This window comes from Pseudopipra pipra, chromosome 2 (genome assembly GCF_036250125.1).
Source record: "Pseudopipra pipra isolate bDixPip1 chromosome 2, bDixPip1.hap1, whole genome shotgun sequence".
In the NCBI taxonomy this organism is placed as follows: Eukaryota; Metazoa; Chordata; class Aves; order Passeriformes; family Pipridae; genus Pseudopipra; species Pseudopipra pipra.
In genome coordinates, this window is record NC_087550.1 from 64,872,257 (window position 1) to 64,891,166 (window position 18,910).

General features: G+C 36.0%; 1 protein-coding gene across 1 annotated transcript in view; it reads right to left on the reverse strand.

The window, feature by feature from the left end:
* FREM2 (FRAS1 related extracellular matrix 2) overlaps window positions 1–18,910 on the reverse strand; it is a 123,533-nt gene that overhangs the window by 35,640 nt on the left and 68,983 nt on the right. Inside the window, exons 4-6 of the mRNA XM_064645815.1 lie at window positions 17,841–18,071; window positions 15,381–15,506; window positions 14,225–14,476 (exon numbers count right to left, since the gene is read on the reverse strand). Of these exons, the coding sequence (XP_064501885.1) occupies window positions 14,225–14,476; window positions 15,381–15,506; window positions 17,841–18,071 (609 nt within the window). The remainder of the gene's footprint in view (window positions 1–14,224; window positions 14,477–15,380; window positions 15,507–17,840; window positions 18,072–18,910) is intronic.

The following is an 18,910-nucleotide window of genomic DNA, read 5'->3' on the forward strand; positions in this document are numbered from 1 at the left end:
CTGAAGCTAACAAGACAGCATAAAATCCACATTAAACAAAGGAGAGCACTTCGCTCTTCTCAGTAAGTGAAATAAAGTTCTTTTTTTTTAAGGTTTAGAATTACTCTGACTATTTCTGGCTTCTTTTCAAGTATTGGTTTTTCTGGTTTTGGATAGCAACTGTTATATCAGCACTGTGTTCTTTTTCTTGCCTCTTACATTTTCAAGTTTGTGTGTCAGCATGTACAAATCTGTGCACAAAACCAAATGTGGTATCTCATTAAAGTTATTTTAGCTGAGTCTTGTGCACAGGCCAAAAAATTCTTTGCAATTTTTACTTTGCTGCAAACAGACAAAGGTGAATACAGATAATGAAACCTTAACTTGAATGTTCTCACAGATTCCTGTTGCCAAAACCAGACTGGAATATGATATATAACTGCAGCTGCTTTTGGTAATGTTTTCCAGCTAATCAAAGGAGCAAATATTGAATTTTCGTTCCCCCACATCTAGCATTTAAAACAAAATCAGTCTTATTTCATGTAAACTGGAATGTGAGCAGTCTTTTATCTTAATACTGAAGTTCCACAGTTCATAAGAAAGAAGAGCAAAAAGAAAAACGAGGTTAAGTGCTATTCCACTTAACAGACATATTGTTTACCTCCCTTTTTCCTCCCTTTTTCAGTTTTTCTAGACACAGCAATTTCAAAAAGTAAACAGGCTTAAAAACACATCCCATGGATGTATATCATCTCCCTTTTTCTATCCCTTCCATTCCTGTTTCAAACATACAATAGTAATCACACCCAGTCAGTGCTCCAGTTTTCCCACTGCACAGCCAAAATCACACCTACCTTCTCCAAGGGTAGGAAGGCCTACACAAGTTCTCTGCACTTCATCACAATTTTCTTATGTTGTCTTGTGAGAATTTATTATAATCATGAGGCTACAATATCACTAATGTGTTGGAAATACCATACAGCATACGGCCAACTTCAACTCAGTTGGCAAAGATCATGGCAATTGCTCAGTGCTCTGTCACTAGCACTATGAATACTTCTCCTTCATCAAGCATAGAAAAAAGTAAAAATTCAAAGGAAATGGCAATACAGAGATATGCCTTGCATAAAGAAAACAACTTACAACTTACCCAAAGGAGGAGACATACATCCTTTTTAATGGTATGTATTTTAATGGAATGTATTTAATGAAAAATAGTGCAGATTCATAGACCTGCTTGAGCATTATCAAGGTCATCAACTTTTGCAAGATGAAAGACAAATTTGGAAGAGTCTAACTTTGGTAGGTAAAAACACATTCAGTTAAAATTTACTTTTTTTTTTTATCCAACAGCATGTGTATTTAAATGTGTGTGTATTTGTGTGCACAGACAGACACACATTGATCTTACTTTATTTGCCTATAGGGACTGGGTTGTCATAGTTGCTTTTATATTTGGATCTGTGAAGATCTTATCTGAAACATTTTTAATAGGTGAACAAGATACACTCTCTGTACGTTTTGTATAACTACTAACTTTGATGAGAGTTCTATTTACAGGGATACTGAAGAACTGGACATTAGATCTGCAAAGAAATGTGCCATTTCAGACATAAAATGATCTTCTAAAATCCTCAAGATGGACAAAGACTTACCTAGCCTCTAGAGGTTAAAAATACAGAATGCCTACTAAGACCAAATGATTATTAATGTGCCAACAGTTAGATAAATGCAGTTAAATATATTACCAGTTCTAATACCTGTCATTTCTTAAACAGGTATTCTCAAAGTTTAACACATTTTCCCAAATTTAATCTTGTTCTATAATCCTGTTCTCTCTATATTATTGTCCCAATGGTTCTGGAACTTGATCTGGACTTGGCTGCACCTCATTTTAAGCACTTAAGTGAGAAGTACTCACACTGAGCCTACCTGCTCTCAGTTTGCAAGGACAAAGATAGGCCAGTTCCAGGAGGTTTCCCAGCACAATGAACATAGAGAAGGACAGGTGGAATGGCTCACTCACTGAAATCAGAAACATCTGAGGAGGTGTGGAAGCATCCCCTTCTACTTACTGGCTACACGTGGGACATAGAGATCTGCCTTAAGCTAGTTGCAAGGTATAAAATAAAATGTTAGTTTGTTATAGTGTTATCCTAATGCTTGTTTTACTGCTACTGAAGAAGAATCCTCACGGGCTGTGCTATTCATTCCTGTTGTCACTGCCAAACATAAAAATGCCTAAACTCTCAACTACCTTGCCCTGTATTTCAGAGTGAGTTTTTCACACTTCTTGGAGGCATGTATGTTCAATGAAAGACACATTCTGCATGGTTACCCATCCTAGGAAACAAATCCTTACAAATGTTTTCTAAGTTCATTTCCTGTAAGCTGTGCTAGTAGCTCCCCAGGGGAAGTAGCAAAGCCAAGCTACTAACAGGGAAAGCATTGTCTTTCTCACTTCATGTCTGGAAAACACTCTGCTCAATGACTGTGGGCTCACTTACAGCAGACCTTTAATCTAGTAATCACTCTGAAGAGAGACTACTGCAAATTTAAGAGTTCCTCTTAGAGACATACGAGGAAGTTTTCTAAGAGTTTTTTGTTCAAACCCACAGACTTCACTGGCATGAAGTTACAATAATCAAAGGAGAAAGGTTAGGAGCCTTAGTTCCAGGTTTCTTGGCACAGAAATGAAATCTTTGCCTTGCCTTTGTAGTTATACAGTTAGGAGTGTTTCTCAACTACAGCACTAGTCAGTCATCAAGCAGGAAAACAAACACACCTCTCATTATGTTAGGAATACATCTGTCTTTGAAGGTACATCAGAAAATCAATCTGATAGCACAAAAATGTTTATTTCCAAGGAGGCATTTGTTTTTAAAATTACATCCTTACAATCTGCTTTAGAGAGACGTGACAAAAGAGTAGGTTGGTTGTAAAAATACCCTGTTATCAGGATAGTTAGGACAAACATAAGGACAGATTCTTCTGTGCTGACACCTTAATAAGCCTTCAAACTGAAGTGAATTTCAGTGATACATGCTACCAGTGAGACACACACACACACACATATATATATATATATATATACACTAAGAAAGAAAGAAAGAATAGAAGAAAATAGATATATATGCTACTCTGACATATTTAGATACTGGAACTGGGAGAAGCAGTATTTACAGAGGAACTGATGGCTGATCTTTTCTAGTGGTGTTAAACTATTTATTCCTAAAAGCTTTTGCCTTCCTTCTTTCCGTGAACAGTACAAACAAAGCTATGATGTGAACATTATGAGTTGCCAGAGCTAGCAGAAGTCTGTTGCAGTAACGCAGGAGGTGCAAAACAGTGCTTTGCAAGCCTACAAGCCTGTTCTGCAACAGTCTGGACACGCTAGTACAATGCTGAGTCCAAACTAATGAGCCCTGGTGGTTGGCACAGCTAATTAATTAACTTGGACATAACAACAGACAAACAGGGCCAGATTTCCTCTGAACCTGATCTGGCTCATACTCAGACAACATATACAACCCTACACAGTGCCTACTTGCATTTCAGTATCACAGATGGTATTAAATGACTGAGCTGCTGAGTCTATAACAAAAGAGACTATTTCTTTCCCAACATGAAGACAGACCAGTTAGGAACAAGAGTTCCATCAAATTTGAGAAGGCATGGGCATTTACTGTTTAATAGCAGTAAAGGTCAACTTCTGTAATCTTTCTCATATATGCATGTTAATAGCAGCAAAAGAATGGCTCAGAAGAACTGTCTTTTACAAAAGTTTATAGTATGATAATATCAAAGAGGACTTTAAAATCTGGAAATAGGTAGCACCATTCTACAGCTATTTACACATTCTTGAAACTATGCAAGCAATTGAGCTTGCATTTAGCACAATGAATTTAATTTGCCAAGTTATTTATTTTTACTGAATGCTGTAGAAGTAGGGGTCAAGATTACAGTCAGAGCTCAGTTCTGAAGCAGACCTTATTGTACAAATGCCAATAGGTTTTTTATTTGATGTGGTCAAAACAGATTACTTTTCAAATTCATTTGTTGCAATCTTAACAGCTTTCACCTTCTTAGCATTGTCATAACTTTTGCAATCAAAAAGTAAATTACCTTCAGAGTCAAAATAGTTTCAGCCAAATTGCCACAAACTTTATCTCATGTAAATAATGTCTGCATTTCCATTTGTCCCAAAAGCCCATTTCTGTCTATCAACTTAAAAGGATTTTTTTAAAAGGATACTGCAAACATTATAACAGGTAGAAGGACAGAGTCAAATTAATGCAACCTTTACCAAACCCAATTTGATTTTGTAAGAAAATTACACATTTATTTAAATCTACAATGGCAATGTCATACATTGATTAGACTCAATCTTCACTTAATTACTCTCATTTTACGCAACTTAACCACATCATTTCAGAAGGGTAACATGGTGTGAACTGGTAACTGCTATGAGCAACATTATATATGATTAATTTTTAATTTCTGATACACACTAATTCAGCATAGCCCCTTAGATTTTAACTCACCCTTTATGTTAAAGTGCATCCATGCTTTGGTTTCTCTATACACAGTACCATCACAAGCAGCACCTGCCTGGCAGGCCTGAAATCCACATCTAAACTCTCTGCTACATCCGTAAGCTAAACTCAAATGTGGGCAAAGTAGCACAGTAAAAGAAGTAGACTAGAGCTTTAGCTGCAAGACTGAGGATGGCAGTAAGATGGCTACTGATACCCTCTCAGGGTCACCTACAGTTTCCTTCTTCATAGCCTGCATCATACTTTGAAGCCTGGAGAACACATATATGTTGGGTTGCAATTCATAATGGTTCAGTAATAGCAAGATGAGCTACAGAGTATACCTGAACAATGGAGAATAAAGACATCTGAGTGTATGAAGCCAGGCTAAACTCATTCAAGATGCGTGCCATTAAAGTGAAGATGAATTTTTTAACAATTAGTTAACTATTATGCACCAGATAGTAATGAGCAGTCTTGTGTCTCAGCTACAACTGGAATTTCAGGAGAATGGCTAATGTGTGAGGTTGACTCTTACAAGTCCCTTGAAGAAATTAATTTACCTTTGATGGTTTGCTAAGAAACACTGCTACCTTTCCAAAACACCAAATTCATATTTATGTGAACTAACATATACCTGAAAATATTTACTAATAGAGTAGTATTGTTAGGATTCTTCCACACACTCTAAGGATATAACCTACAGACTTTGATATCACTGGAACTACCAAGGTGTCAGAGGAGCTTTTCCTATGTTCAGCGTCTGAGGATAGGGCCAGATTTTTCCTGCTACAAGTACATTAAGCTCCAATTACCTGCCCAAACTATTCCATAATCCAGATAATTGCCACATTTACTAATGGAAATATAAAGACTAACCGATGAAGAAACAAACACTTTGGAATTTGGGGACACACCCAAACACGATCGCATTCCCTGCAGCAACCATTTGACTTTCACATACCTTTTTCCTACTGGCTATACCTCCCACAGAGCATGAAATGAACTCAGAATCTTCTATATGCTCTATTTTTAAAATGAGTTAGATTATTTTTATGAACAGGCACAGGAAATGGCAGTAGTAAACCGATGAAACAGAGGCAGACAGATAAATGGGAAGGCTTGGCAGTAGTATTTAAATATACTACACACAAGGTATTTCACACGGAGCCTAAGCTTGAAGGACCTTACAGTCAGTAATTTGTAGTTGAGATAAAAAGTGAGGACTACAAACAGAAATAAGAAACAAGCAGTATGAGAAAAAAACCACATGAGAAGCTGAGCAGTATTTTAGAAATCAGGCTATGTAAAGATATAGCATGTAGCCATTTATAAACACGTTTTTCATATTTTAATTGAGTAATTCATTTACTACTGGGCCTTGCAGAAAAAGCTGTCTACAGAAAGGCTCTGAGTGTAATTATTATATCTGCAAAACAGAAGTTTTTGTGAGATTAATATTTTCAGGTTTTGTCTTCCAAATAATGTTTCTCACACCCACATTTACATCAAGAAACATAACCACAAAATTATAACCTTTCTACAATTTTTTTATTTAAAATAATTTGTAACATCATCTACTTAAATCATGACCCTGATTTCAAACCCATACCTCTTCAGTTTAGAGGTAAGAATGTTGGAGGGACTGCATCAAAGGTCTTGAAGAAGTCTAGCTAGATGACATCTTTAGCACTTCCTTTGTTCATTGATGGAGCTAGTCCATCATAGAAGGCCACTAGATTAGTGAGGCAGAATTTGTCCTTGGTGAAGGCAGGTTGGCTGCCTCTGATCACTTCTGTCTTTCATGTATTTCCACACATCTTCCAGAAGGATCTGTCCCATGATCGTACCAGGCACAGAGGTGAGACTTAAATTAATTTTAACCAAATTAATTACAAATCTGTATCTTATCAATGCAGAAAATGTGTTTGCTTTCATTGAAGAATAAATTAAGAAGAAGGGAGGCACTACTATTGTTACTATAAATGGTGCATAGAAGAGGAATAGCATAACCAAGAAATGTAAAATAGTTTTATTTCCAGGTGGCTATTGGTATTTCCTTATCATTTCTGGCACAGCCTGTACCACATTTTTTAAAGAAAATTATTATTCTGTCCATTCTTGTGGATGGTTATTCAATCTGTTTTTCTGCCTTTATATATATACAGATTTTTCTGGATTGGAGATATCTTGACCATATCACAAGAGAGGCTAAGAAAGGCACTGCCCCAATTCTGACTTTCGATTTTTGCACTTTTACTATTCGGTCACAATGCTGGTTATGTTGAGTTTGCTTAACTGCTAGAAACAATTTCTTACAGGCTATTCTGCCCACATACAGAATCACAGAATATTCTGAGCTGGAAGGGACCCACAAGGATCATCGAGTCCAACTCTTAACTGAATGGCCCATCCAGGGATCAAACCCACAACCCTGGTGTTATTAGCACCATGCTCTAACCGACTGAGCTAACACATTTAGCCCACTGCAGTCTGAGAAGAAAAATATGCAAGAGAGCTTCCACTCTCCCTTTATAGGAGGTACTGTTGAAGGTGGGACTTGGCAGAGAAGATAGAGAAGTGAAAATGAGTAACAGCCAGACTTCTCAGAACACAAAAGCAGAGCTGTAAGGACAGGAAAATACACTCTGTTATATGTTAAAACCTCTCAAATTCTGTCATTTGGACTTCTGATCCCATTTGTAATGGAGGGAAGAGAAAAGAGTTGCCTGACAGACAGTGATGTGAGATAGTAACTGACTTAATCCTTTGAGGGCTTACACACTCGAAAGGAGAACTGATGTCATTAAAGCCTAATGCGGTACAGTGGTTACAGTGTTCGGTATCTTTTGGTCTTCAACGACTGATGACTGCCACAAAACAGCAAAGTCTCAGTATAAGGAGATTCAGAGAAGGGAAGATGATCTGAAGAAGCCTTTGGAAAACTGAATGCACCAAGATGGCTGACTCAGCTTTATTATCCAAATCTTAAACACACAAAGAACTGACTAGGTCCCTAAGTTCACTCCCTTCAACCACAAGCAACCAAGACAAATGATTAATTTAGAATGCTTTGCTAGGCCTTCGCTACATTTCTAGACAGTTCACGTAGTTTTGTACCTTCTGCTTATCGACTATTTTATGTGCTTCGAGTACAAAACTTAAAAGTTTTCTGTAGTTCAACAGAAATAGAACTATACCTTGAAATATTACTATAATTCACATAGAAGTGTAATAATGCATATGTAAGCTACCCATTTAAGAACCTGCAGCAGTGAAAGCTCCACCAACGAAGTCCTCTACTCTAGCCATCTGAAACAGACGTGACAAAGTACTGTCTGGAGGTCATATTCTGTCCTCTTACCTATCAAAGGAGCCTAGATCATAAGGTTGACCTATATACCTAGTTATTAAGCAGCTAGATGAAGATCAGAATAATCCAACATCTGTAGTTCATATATATATATATATATATATATATATATATATAATAAGAGAGTGTACCTGCAGACACACACATGTAATAACTGTCAGCAATACATAATTCTAGGAAAGCAAATCATAAATGCACCTGGTTGCCTCTATAGAATGTCCTACTGTGAGACATGACATTAATTTATTTCTGTGATACACAGCAAACAGGGACTTTCTGAAATCTTTAAGGCTATCATCATAAATTGAACATTTTTCACTCTGTTGAATTGGTGATAATAAGAAGCTATTAGAAAAGAAAACTGAGAGTATAACGTGTCATACACTGGCTGACATCCACTTTTTCCCTTGATTAATTGCCAATCTGACCACCTGCCACAGGCTCGGGAAAGGGGAGGGATCATAGAGATTTCACTCAATGAGAGGACAAAAGTAGTTAAAAGCTGCACAGAACTGCCAGAGGCGTCAGACCCACAAACACTGTAAAAACATAAAAGGGAGAAAGTAGTCAAAGATGGACGTATAGAGGAAAAAGAACTAGTTTATTATTTTAATCATCTTCAGATAATAGTAATGGATAGTTGACCAAATCATGACTCCAGTCCGTAATATAACAGTGGGCATGCTCTGCCTGTAGTGTTCAGGTTGTAACTAAAATTGGACAAACAGATTCACAGATGTTAACTACCGAGATCAGCCAACCACCTGTTTAGTTTAAGGTTTGGCATACCTATTGTCAAAGAGAAAAAGAAACATTTGATTGCCTGCCTTGGAGACTAATGAAACTAAAGAGATTCCAGATAACCTTGTGAGATAAGGATGACCCTCTGACAAACTCTGTTACTAACAGAATATTTAATTGTCATCAGCCAGAAATTTTGCTCAGGACACACACTGAAAGTTAGTGGATACTGTATGTCTGCTGGGAGACAATGCAAAGCATATATTTATAATGTAGCATTGCAGTGCTGACTTTCTGGCTCTTTTCACACTATTGATAGTAAATATGGACTTTTCAATATGGACTTTAAGCAAGTTGGACAGGTCCTGATTTCCAGAACACGGTCTAAAGACTTTCAAAATTTAATTAACTGTAGGGAGAGTGACAGCAAGTGTTTTAGAGAAATCTCTAGAAGACTAAATACTTAACCTGTTCTGTTTGACCTCTAACACTGGCTTTCTGCATTATCATACCATCATCCAGTTTACTCAGCTGTAAAATATTTCCAGATAGCACTAACCTCTCTCATGTGGAAGATATGAGTAATCGATTCTGTTGAGTAAGTATAAAGAAAATGGTCAGCAAACCTCCAACATAAACTTGAGTCCTTTGCTTTCCCAGCCTTCACGCAGAAATGTCAAAAAAAAGTCTGAACAGCTTCTTTTCCATCCGATGTGAATGAAGTGGAACAAATGTATTTAATGTACTTCCTGCTGTGAACAGCATGAGGCTTCAACAATTCCACTAAGGCAGGATGACTGTTTTTCAGCCTGGCTGTAAGGCTGTGCTCTTATGACAACACTAAATACAGTAGCATGGAATTAAAATCACATGGGAAGACAGCCACTGACAAAAAACTTGAAGCAAACAAAATAATTCTCCTCTTAGGTGCAAACTTCAACTCTGCATTCATCACACCTCTTCAGGTTTCCAAATGTTATTACAAACCAAGAGTTTTTAATTTGCCTACAACACAAAACCAAGTAAGTAAAAAAGACTCAAATCAGCAGCACAGCAGTCAAAATATTGGGACTGTGAGAATGCAGAGCTTTGACTGCAAACCTCGGTAAAGCATTGTGCATCAGACTTGTTGCACGCAACACAGCAACACTGTTGTGTTGGAACCAAATTACAGCCTCTTCATTCCCACATGAATACTAACAAAAGACTTTGATCTCATCTTTTTCTCTCTCTATATGGAATGATTTCAGAATCACAGCTTCAGTTGGAAAAACAGGCTGATCTTGTTTAGTTAGTTGCTAAATGCCTGAGGATTAAGGCATTTCCATGGAAGATTGGCAAATGAGTGTTTTAGGGGTCTTAGACTGAAGTCCAGGACTCCTCTCTCCAAGGGGAGTGAAAAGTGCACAGTAACCTCGTCTTCGCTTTCCTAGATGCATAATGTTGATCTGTTATGTATAGTGCCTCCTTTGAATGAGCTTTATGCTGAACTCTGTGCTCTCTGTGCAGGGTACGTATGTCCTGAACCAAGAAACTGACTTCAAATTCTTCAGGGATTTCTGTTCATCCCCCACATCATTAAGATGAATGAAGACAAGTAGTACAGCCTATCAGTTCTGGCTAGATTTAGTAACACGAGTTCACATTTGTATGGAAAATGCTTGAGTTTCTTTGTTTTTGCATTTTATCTTGAATAAAAAAAAAATCTATTGAAACACTTCAGCATTTGTCTCTTTAGATCTTAAATAGATTCTTTTAGATTTTTCTTTATAGACCATAATTATTTCATGAAGCAGGAATAGCTATGTATCTGTATCCCTTTGTTGTTTAATGGCATTTCATAGTAGGTGTAGTTTTAACACAAAATTACAAAAAATTCCTTTCTTCATGCCCAGTAGTGCTTATGACTTTGGATTGAGCGGCAAATTAAATTTCTAAGGTAGGGTTTAAATCTATTGTCAGGAATCAATGTATTCAGATGCACCACGTACCCCTGGTGATAAATCTCAGCAGTTTAGATACTTCCCCTAGGATAGGATGCTTTCTGGAGGTACATCTCTAATTTCATTAACTTTAGAAGGATCCTGGCATAGCCTACTTGAATCAGATGTCTAAAATTATAGATGGCTAATATTAAGCGAGATTAGTGCCACCCCAGATGTGGATGACTTCCATAGGTCTTTCCCCTGAATGCTTTTCTTGCAGTGGTTCGCGGTTAGTAACTATCACATCTGACTCGAACAGACCATGTTTTTACTTTTTACTGCCTTAACTGTAATGGCGTGTGTAACTTTGAATCCAAGATTTCCATGCATATTTTTCTTTGCTGTTTACTTTGTTAATTTAATCCTTTTCTTCTTTTCTATCTGTCTCCAACTTCAGTGCCTATCACAAAAAGTCCCTTCCAAATTAGATGTCCCACCAGCAGCACCAATTAAAAAATCAGTTTTCATATATATAAATATATACGTGTGTGTTCTACATACTATGATTCTTTTTTTTCCAGATTTTGCTTTGGTAGCACAGCACAACTGTATAATCCCCAATTAAACTATTCAGTTGCCAGGAATTTCTTTTATATACTGTGGTTCACTAGAAACTTGAGCACACCTCTTTTACTTTTTGTTTATTGTCATGATTATACAGCAACTCTGCTATTTTAGTTAGACCCTAAGGGTCTTCTCTGGAAATAAAAGAAGAAAAAACTTTGATGATAGGTACTGAAGGTGAATGTTTCCTAATTAACTTGCATTGAATGCCAGAGGAGATAAGGTAATGTTGCTAGTGATGACTTGACTTCCATAGGAAAGATCTCATGTAGTAGTATTAAACTTTGACCTTTGTTGTTTAAAGTATCTTTTGACCTGAAAAAGTCAATGCATAATGTTAATCCAGTTACAGTACCTGGAGAAATCACAATTTAATGACATGCTGTGAGATTTGTCCAAAGAAACTTTGTTAAGTAGAAGATGAATTTAAACAAACAATGAGAAAAATAATACATCAATAGATGTGAAGCAGAGAGTAGTGGACTACAGATTTTAGCATTATAACATTACTATAGATGATAGGCTATATTATGTATAATATATAAAGCTAGAGCTTTTATCCTCTATGTTAGGCACCTTCTGAATTAAATTTTATTGTTAAAAACTAAAGAAAATTCTTTTTATTTCACAAAGAACACTGCTTTAACCTGTTAAATTTAGTTTTGTGCACTGTAATCAATAATAACCAATGCTGCTTGAAATCCTCTGCTTATTTATGCAAAAATTCAATCACAACACTCAGGGTGCTAAATTGCTCGCATTACATAAATCTGTGTGTGTGTATATGTATATATATGTGTATGTGTGTGAATTTATAAATAAATATACAAGATGTAATTTATAATTTATCTACTCTGTAGTCTGTACTCTGCTTTTTATAGAACAGGCAGTGCAACAGATCTCAGATGAAACAAAACACATAGACTTTTCTGTTGCCATGCATTATGTTTTTACACAAACTAAAAGTATGTGGTAGAAAATTTTACTGGTAAGTGAATAGTTAGTTTTTGAATGCTCTGGAATTTTTTGTGGAAGCACTTTCACTGATACAAAAAGCAAAAAAAGAGTTCTGTCACATTATTTCAAATATCTCATATGCAACATTCTGAGTGCAAAAGAGATAAGTGAATGTTTGTAAAAAAAGGATCCAAATCTATCCTTCAAAGCTCTCTTATCTTTCAATAGCCCAGATGTTATTTACTCTTATCAACAGAAATAGATATTTCAGTTTTTACATAATGAAAATGTTCTAATGTTCCCAAACACTTCCCCAGCTTTTTTAATAAATCTCATAAGATTATTATTTGTTAAATTAATTTGTGTATAAAAGTTTGTAGCACTGAGGCAACTTGTGCTCATAAATGCAGGACCTTAAAACTGAACAGTAGTATAAAAACTAAATTACTTCTCCTGTTTTCTAATGGGAATGTTAAAATAGAAGATTTCTCGTCAATTTCTCTAATATTTTGTGGGAGTTTTTACATAAAACTATTGTTTTATACTATGGTGTGACTGACCAACTTTCATCATTTCTTATTCAGAATCAGTCTAGATCTCTGTTAAAATGACTGTATAAGCCCCATGAATGACAATACCTTAATTTAAATGCCAAAAAACATATACAACAGCGTTCCCTCCTGGGTACTGAGGTTCCCACTAAAGTTAGACGCTCTAATTTCAGCTGATATCTGTGTTAACTAATGCCTTGGAGATTCATTCTCTCTATCTCAAACTTTCTGTACACATTTTAAGCAGTCAGAACACCTTCAAAATTTGGGTAATCAGTTTCTTCATGGATGCGTATTTCTTAATGGCTACTGTTGAAATATCCTATGCTCTGCTATTTACAAAATGTAAAGTTCATGAATTCATCAAAATTATTCATAAAAATCAAATTGTTGTAAAAAAAATCCTACATGAATAAATCCGTATTTATTACAATAGCAAAGATAGATAAAGATTTCTATTTCAGCTTGCATTCAATCTGTTACTTTATAAGAAGTGTTTTTTCAAAGTGTTGTATTCATTGATGTTATATGATTACCCAAATGCTCCACAGAGAAAACAAAGTCACCTCTGTCACAGGATTACAGGTGAGAAATTTCAGGCAGTATTATGATGCAATTAGATGGGTGTGAACTTCCTGCCTGTAAGAGTTGCCTTTTGTATCCTTAACTAGAGAGAAATCACTGTGTTGATAATAATAGTCTACTTTGGCATCAGACTTTCAAAGAGTACTGTAGTATGTAATCCCTCACATTAGTCTTTAGGAAACATGATGGTGTCACAGTAGATGGTTTATGGCCACATAGAGAGGACTAAAATAGCTATCAGTATTCCTTTCACAGAATTTACAGTTGAGATTTCAGTCTCCAAACTCCATGCATAAATGAGGGCAATTGTACCAGGAAAACTTTTTGCTACCACTCCTACAAAAAGAGATATCATGCTAGGGGCACAGAAGGCAAGGCTTGAGGCCACAATAACATCTACATGTATTTTTGAAGGCAGTGGATGATACAGATTCTACTCTGCCTTGGTCACAGACCTTTCTCTAATCACCATCAGAAATGTCCCTTTCAATGCAAGATATCAAAAGCATTAACCAGTTGAGTAAAAGACATAATTCTATCAGCAGTTCCTTACTGAGAGGATTTCTAAATCAACATTACTGTCACTTGAATATTTTCTTTATTAAAAAGACAAAAGAAGCATATATGGACACCTGTAGACAAAAATTTAAATGCAGCATCAAATCAGAAGAAATATAGTTTGAATCTTAGGAGCTGCTAGATGGCTTCTGCTCCATCAGGGCTTCTAGTATGGCCCTTTGCAGCATAATGAAATGGGCCTGAATCACACATACAAGGCTGCCAATGCCGGGTGACATCACTACTCATGTGATTTTCTCAAACAATAGGATATTAATACTAAATACTTTCAAAAACCCATCCAGAATTCCTTTTTCTACATGCTGATTTGAATGTGATGTTATTTGTAGTTTCTGTCCTGAATTGGGAATATCACTTTATTATATGATATCTTACCATCATCCTTGTCAGGTACAATGGTAATACGAGTGCTTGCGAATTCTGCACCAATTCTTCCACCCATGGGCATGCTCAGCAAAACATCAAAGGTCTCAGCCTCTTCATACAAGGAGTCATCTATGACGACAATGCGACACATTTTTTCTCGTTCGTCTTTGTCAAAACGTAGAATGCTGTTGTGATCCTCAGGCCTGGATATGTAGTCCGAGTAAGAAAGTACAGAAGTTGGGGCCGTGCCAGATGCTGTTCCTGTGGCATAAAAGGAAAACAGTCACTATACATACCATGGTTATAAAGAACCCCTCACAAAAGTGGAATTTTGTTTTCACTATCTTTTAATTTCTGTTTACTTTTTTGTGGTAAGATGGGCTGAAACCTTGGACCAGCTTACATTTCTGAGGTCCATGGACAAACTACTTCTGTATATGATACAATGCAAGTATGTGGCTCCTCAAATTCCTTTGCAGCTTTTCAGTCAGAAGGAATATTGTAGTCTATCACAACAGACACAGGTTGACAAAGTAGCCCCTGTGAGGACTACCAGTTAGTTACCTTAGTATATTTTACCTGTATTGAAGATATTGGAGGACTAGAACTGATAGAATTTGATGAAAACAAATTATTTTGGCTCCAGATCTCTTAACACAAAATATTACTTCACCTCTCCAGATGAAAAATAATAATAAAACCACAGGAGTAGAGACCCCATGCCCTGCACACATATAATTAATAAGAGACTGAGAGTCAGAGGAAGGAGAAGCATGGCAATTAAGTAATATTATTTTATATATTTTTTTTTCAAGATAGAAACAAGTAAAGATATTGTGGGCAATTACTGCAGTGCTTTCTTTTCTCATCACTTCCAGATATCTGGGGCGTCATATAAAATCTTGCAAAAATATAAAGAACACAGATTCTCTTCACCTCTTCATGGCAGAAATTTGAAACATGATGATTTTTAAGCTGTGTTCAATAATACTCTAAGACAGATTGCAGTGATGAATACATTTCCCGTTGAGACTGAAGATGTTTACATGAAAAGGTAATCAATAGTTATAAACAATTTTATTATAAAATAGATGGAATAATTATTTTTTAGTTTCTGTCTCTTTTCCATTTTTGCCTTTTATTATTTTATAGCAGATTCTATTACCTTGTTGTGTGTAGCAGATAACCATCAGTTCCTGACTCACATCTCCACTTCTTCTGACTGGAATAAACAATTCACCAACATCTTCTTCAATACTATAGGCGGACTGAGGAATAAAGACAGTTGATTCTGCAAAAAACAGGCACATTTGTTTATGTAGATTTATCACTTCATAAAATCATCTGTACAATAGCTAAGAGCATTTTGGAATATCCTGAAATGCAACAAATAACTCATATTTATCAGCAATGCTACTAAATTGTAAGTAAAACTTCAAGGGTGACAGAAGAAAGAGTTTCTCAGTGTTTCAGAAATGGACAAGAAAATCAGCTCATTAGGTCTGAACTCACAAGTCCTTATAAATTGGTCTCCAATGTGACTATTTATCTAGGGTTAATGGTGCAAGATAGTTTGAAGAATTTGTCCACAAAGTCTGCCTTTTTATTATTTCTGTGGTATTTCATTACTAACTGTTAATGAGAGAAGTATCACTAGCATAGTTCACACACAGGCTGTGGTTCTCCAAAGCCATTATGTAACTTACTGCATCAAGATAACCATGACAATCATTTGGTATTGAGGAGCAAGGCTGAGCTCTTGATATCTTACTCTGACTTGGATATTTGATTTGAGTTGGCTACATGTCTACACTCTGTTTTTACTCAAAGGAGACCTAGCCAACATGGTCAGTGAAGTCTGGGGAGCAATCTCACTCTGAAATGTCTAATTCCAAAGCATATCAGATCTGTTTTTCAGAAGACAAAATCACCAAAATGCATTTAAAACTCCTTCATTATTTTATGCTCATTTAAACAGATTGCTGAGTTTTATGCTGTTATTGGGATTCAGGATCAATTTTGTTCTTGTTCTTTCAAACACTCAAGAACAAAAGGTAGTTATGCATATAATTACAAACCATTTTTACAGTTTCATTAGTATGACTGCAACCCAGACAGAATATAATTCTGTATATCAAATCAAGTGGTATCAGCTGACTGCACAAAGCAAATCTTTTAAATATTTCAGAGTACTGTGGCAAACAGTGTTCTGAAAATTATCAGGTGATTTCTTTGCAAACATGTCCCAGGTTTTATTTCTCTAGCTGGAAACTACTACTAGCATGACTTAAGGTCAAAAGCCTGCCATAAAACATAATATAGGTTTGGTAAGATCTAGACACATACATTATTCCAGCAAGTTAAAAATTTAGTGTGAAAAAACCCAAATCCCTACCTTTCTCTTTAAAAGTAAAACAAAAGGTAACACTACAAAAGATCTCAATTTTTTCCTTCCATTTCTCCCTTTAGAATTTAGCTGACAAGATGGAAAACTCTATCCTTCCAAAAAATGCAGGAATCTGATTTGTTTGGTGTCCTCTCTCTCTCTCTCATAATTATTCAACTAGGAGTAAAATGGCACTCTAAATTTTAACAGACCTTAAAAATAACATAAAAGCTCAGAGGAGAAAGAGCTACACCATCTCAGTTGGTATAAGAAAACACATCTGTATGCAATTTATATTTGTAATAAAACATTAACTCATGTCCCATACATCAAGAGGCTGGTGCAGCTTTCCAAACAAGCTCACTATTTTGTTCCTAAAACTACACCATTCAAATCAATGAATTTCAAAATCTTTTTCACTGGTAGTAGAATAAAACTTTTGATGGTTCCTATTCAGTAAGCATTTGAACTCGATACACCCTGTGTAATAAAATATTGTTAGGAAATCCAGTCCTTCCCAGTACTCTCTTTATTTTTCCTGTAAATATTCCTTGATTTGCAGCTCTGAATTTGATTTTCTCCTATGCAACTTCACTTTATGTATAATTACTACAAATTCTCTGGGACTGTAAAAATTTTACCTTAACATAAGAAACAGAAAATACTGATTCTCAGCATTAAGAAGACTCAAATGATTATCCTGAGTTGTGCTATCTCACTGCTCATAGAAAATATAAAGAGATTTAACACATTTTCCAGTAATTTCTGTGTCATACATACTGCTTTTCAAGTTAAACTCTACTTTTATCAGTGACTAAATATGGATGTCAGATAAGATCTGGCTAGACTTTCCTGTACCATGCTCTGTCACACGAATTATCATGACAGAGTAAATCAAGTCAGCCTCCAGTCACCTGTGCAGATACATTTTATTTGCAAACATATTTAATGGAAAACCTGTTATACCTCAAATGAAAATAAACAAACAAAAAAACCCTAGAAATACTGTATCATAAAAAAAAAAATAGGTATTTCATAAAAACATGCTACCTGAGTTAGCTATTCATGAAGTATTTAAAGAGATAGAGGGCAAATGCTTACCCGATGCCCAAGTCTGTCTTCAGAAATATTCTGGGGAAAGGTAACCTTTACTATCCACTGTTATTCATAACATTTGCCCTCCAGTTTATCTTTTGGTATATGCACATATTGGCAGTACAGTTCTGGAAAAGTTCTTACCATCTCCTGGGTCAATAATTTCCACTGTGGATGCAGCAGGAAATTCCAGAATTGCCATGACAGGCTCAGAAAGAACAATTTGAAAGGATTCAGACTGTTCATGTTCACCATCACTCAAAATCCGTACTCGCCACGTAGCTAAGGTTTGACCAGGATTAAACTGCACTTGCTTCTGGGCTTTTCCTCTGAAGTCTTTATCTTTCCTGGCCGTACCATCTTTGGTGCTAATACCTGTCAAAATCAGAAATTCAGGTCATTAGAAACATCACTGGTAATTTTTCTCCCATTATGTCATCTTTAAAAAAGAAGATTTAGAAAAATATACTTTTTACAACCAGAGGATGTCCAAGCCAAATCCATTACTCTTGATTAATTTTATATTGGGTGTCACACGCAGAGGGGCAAGCACATCAGTTAACATTATGAAAAGCAGTTTGGACAGAATTAGCCAAAGCAAAACTACTTACTAGAAGAATTCTACATTCTCTGGGGTTACAGACAAGTTTCAATTTCCCCATGATTCAACTACAGATGCCTAAAAGGGACAACGACCCCTTTTAGCATTCTGGGTTCTCTTCTGCTCCAGAACATCTAAATAACATGCTGCCTGAAACCCTAGAAAATATGTATTTCTCTTGGAAAAAATAAAGACACTCCTGAAAAGTTCAGCCGTTAAAGGGAAAGCTAAGGAAAATACAAAGACAAAAAAGGGTATAGCATATTGAATAAAGATGAAAGAAGATGTAAAATCTGAGCCATTGTTCTCATTGCCACTGAAAGAAGAATTTTTAAAAATTGTTATCCTTTTATTTCAGTGTTTGAATAATGATAATCATTAAATTCAAGTGAAGTTGAAATTGCAAGGCCATGGGATAAAATGACTCAATCCACAGAAATAGCACAGGCCTTTTAGCCTTGGACTCAGACCACTCTAAAACAGCTTTTCATTGGCATTTCACCCCAGTTTAAGGCTGTCTTACAGGCCTTCATGGAAATCAGACAGCATTTCAGAACTATCTCCAACTCATGCATGTGGCCTTGTTTAAATCCCATGATACCACTTAAATCTT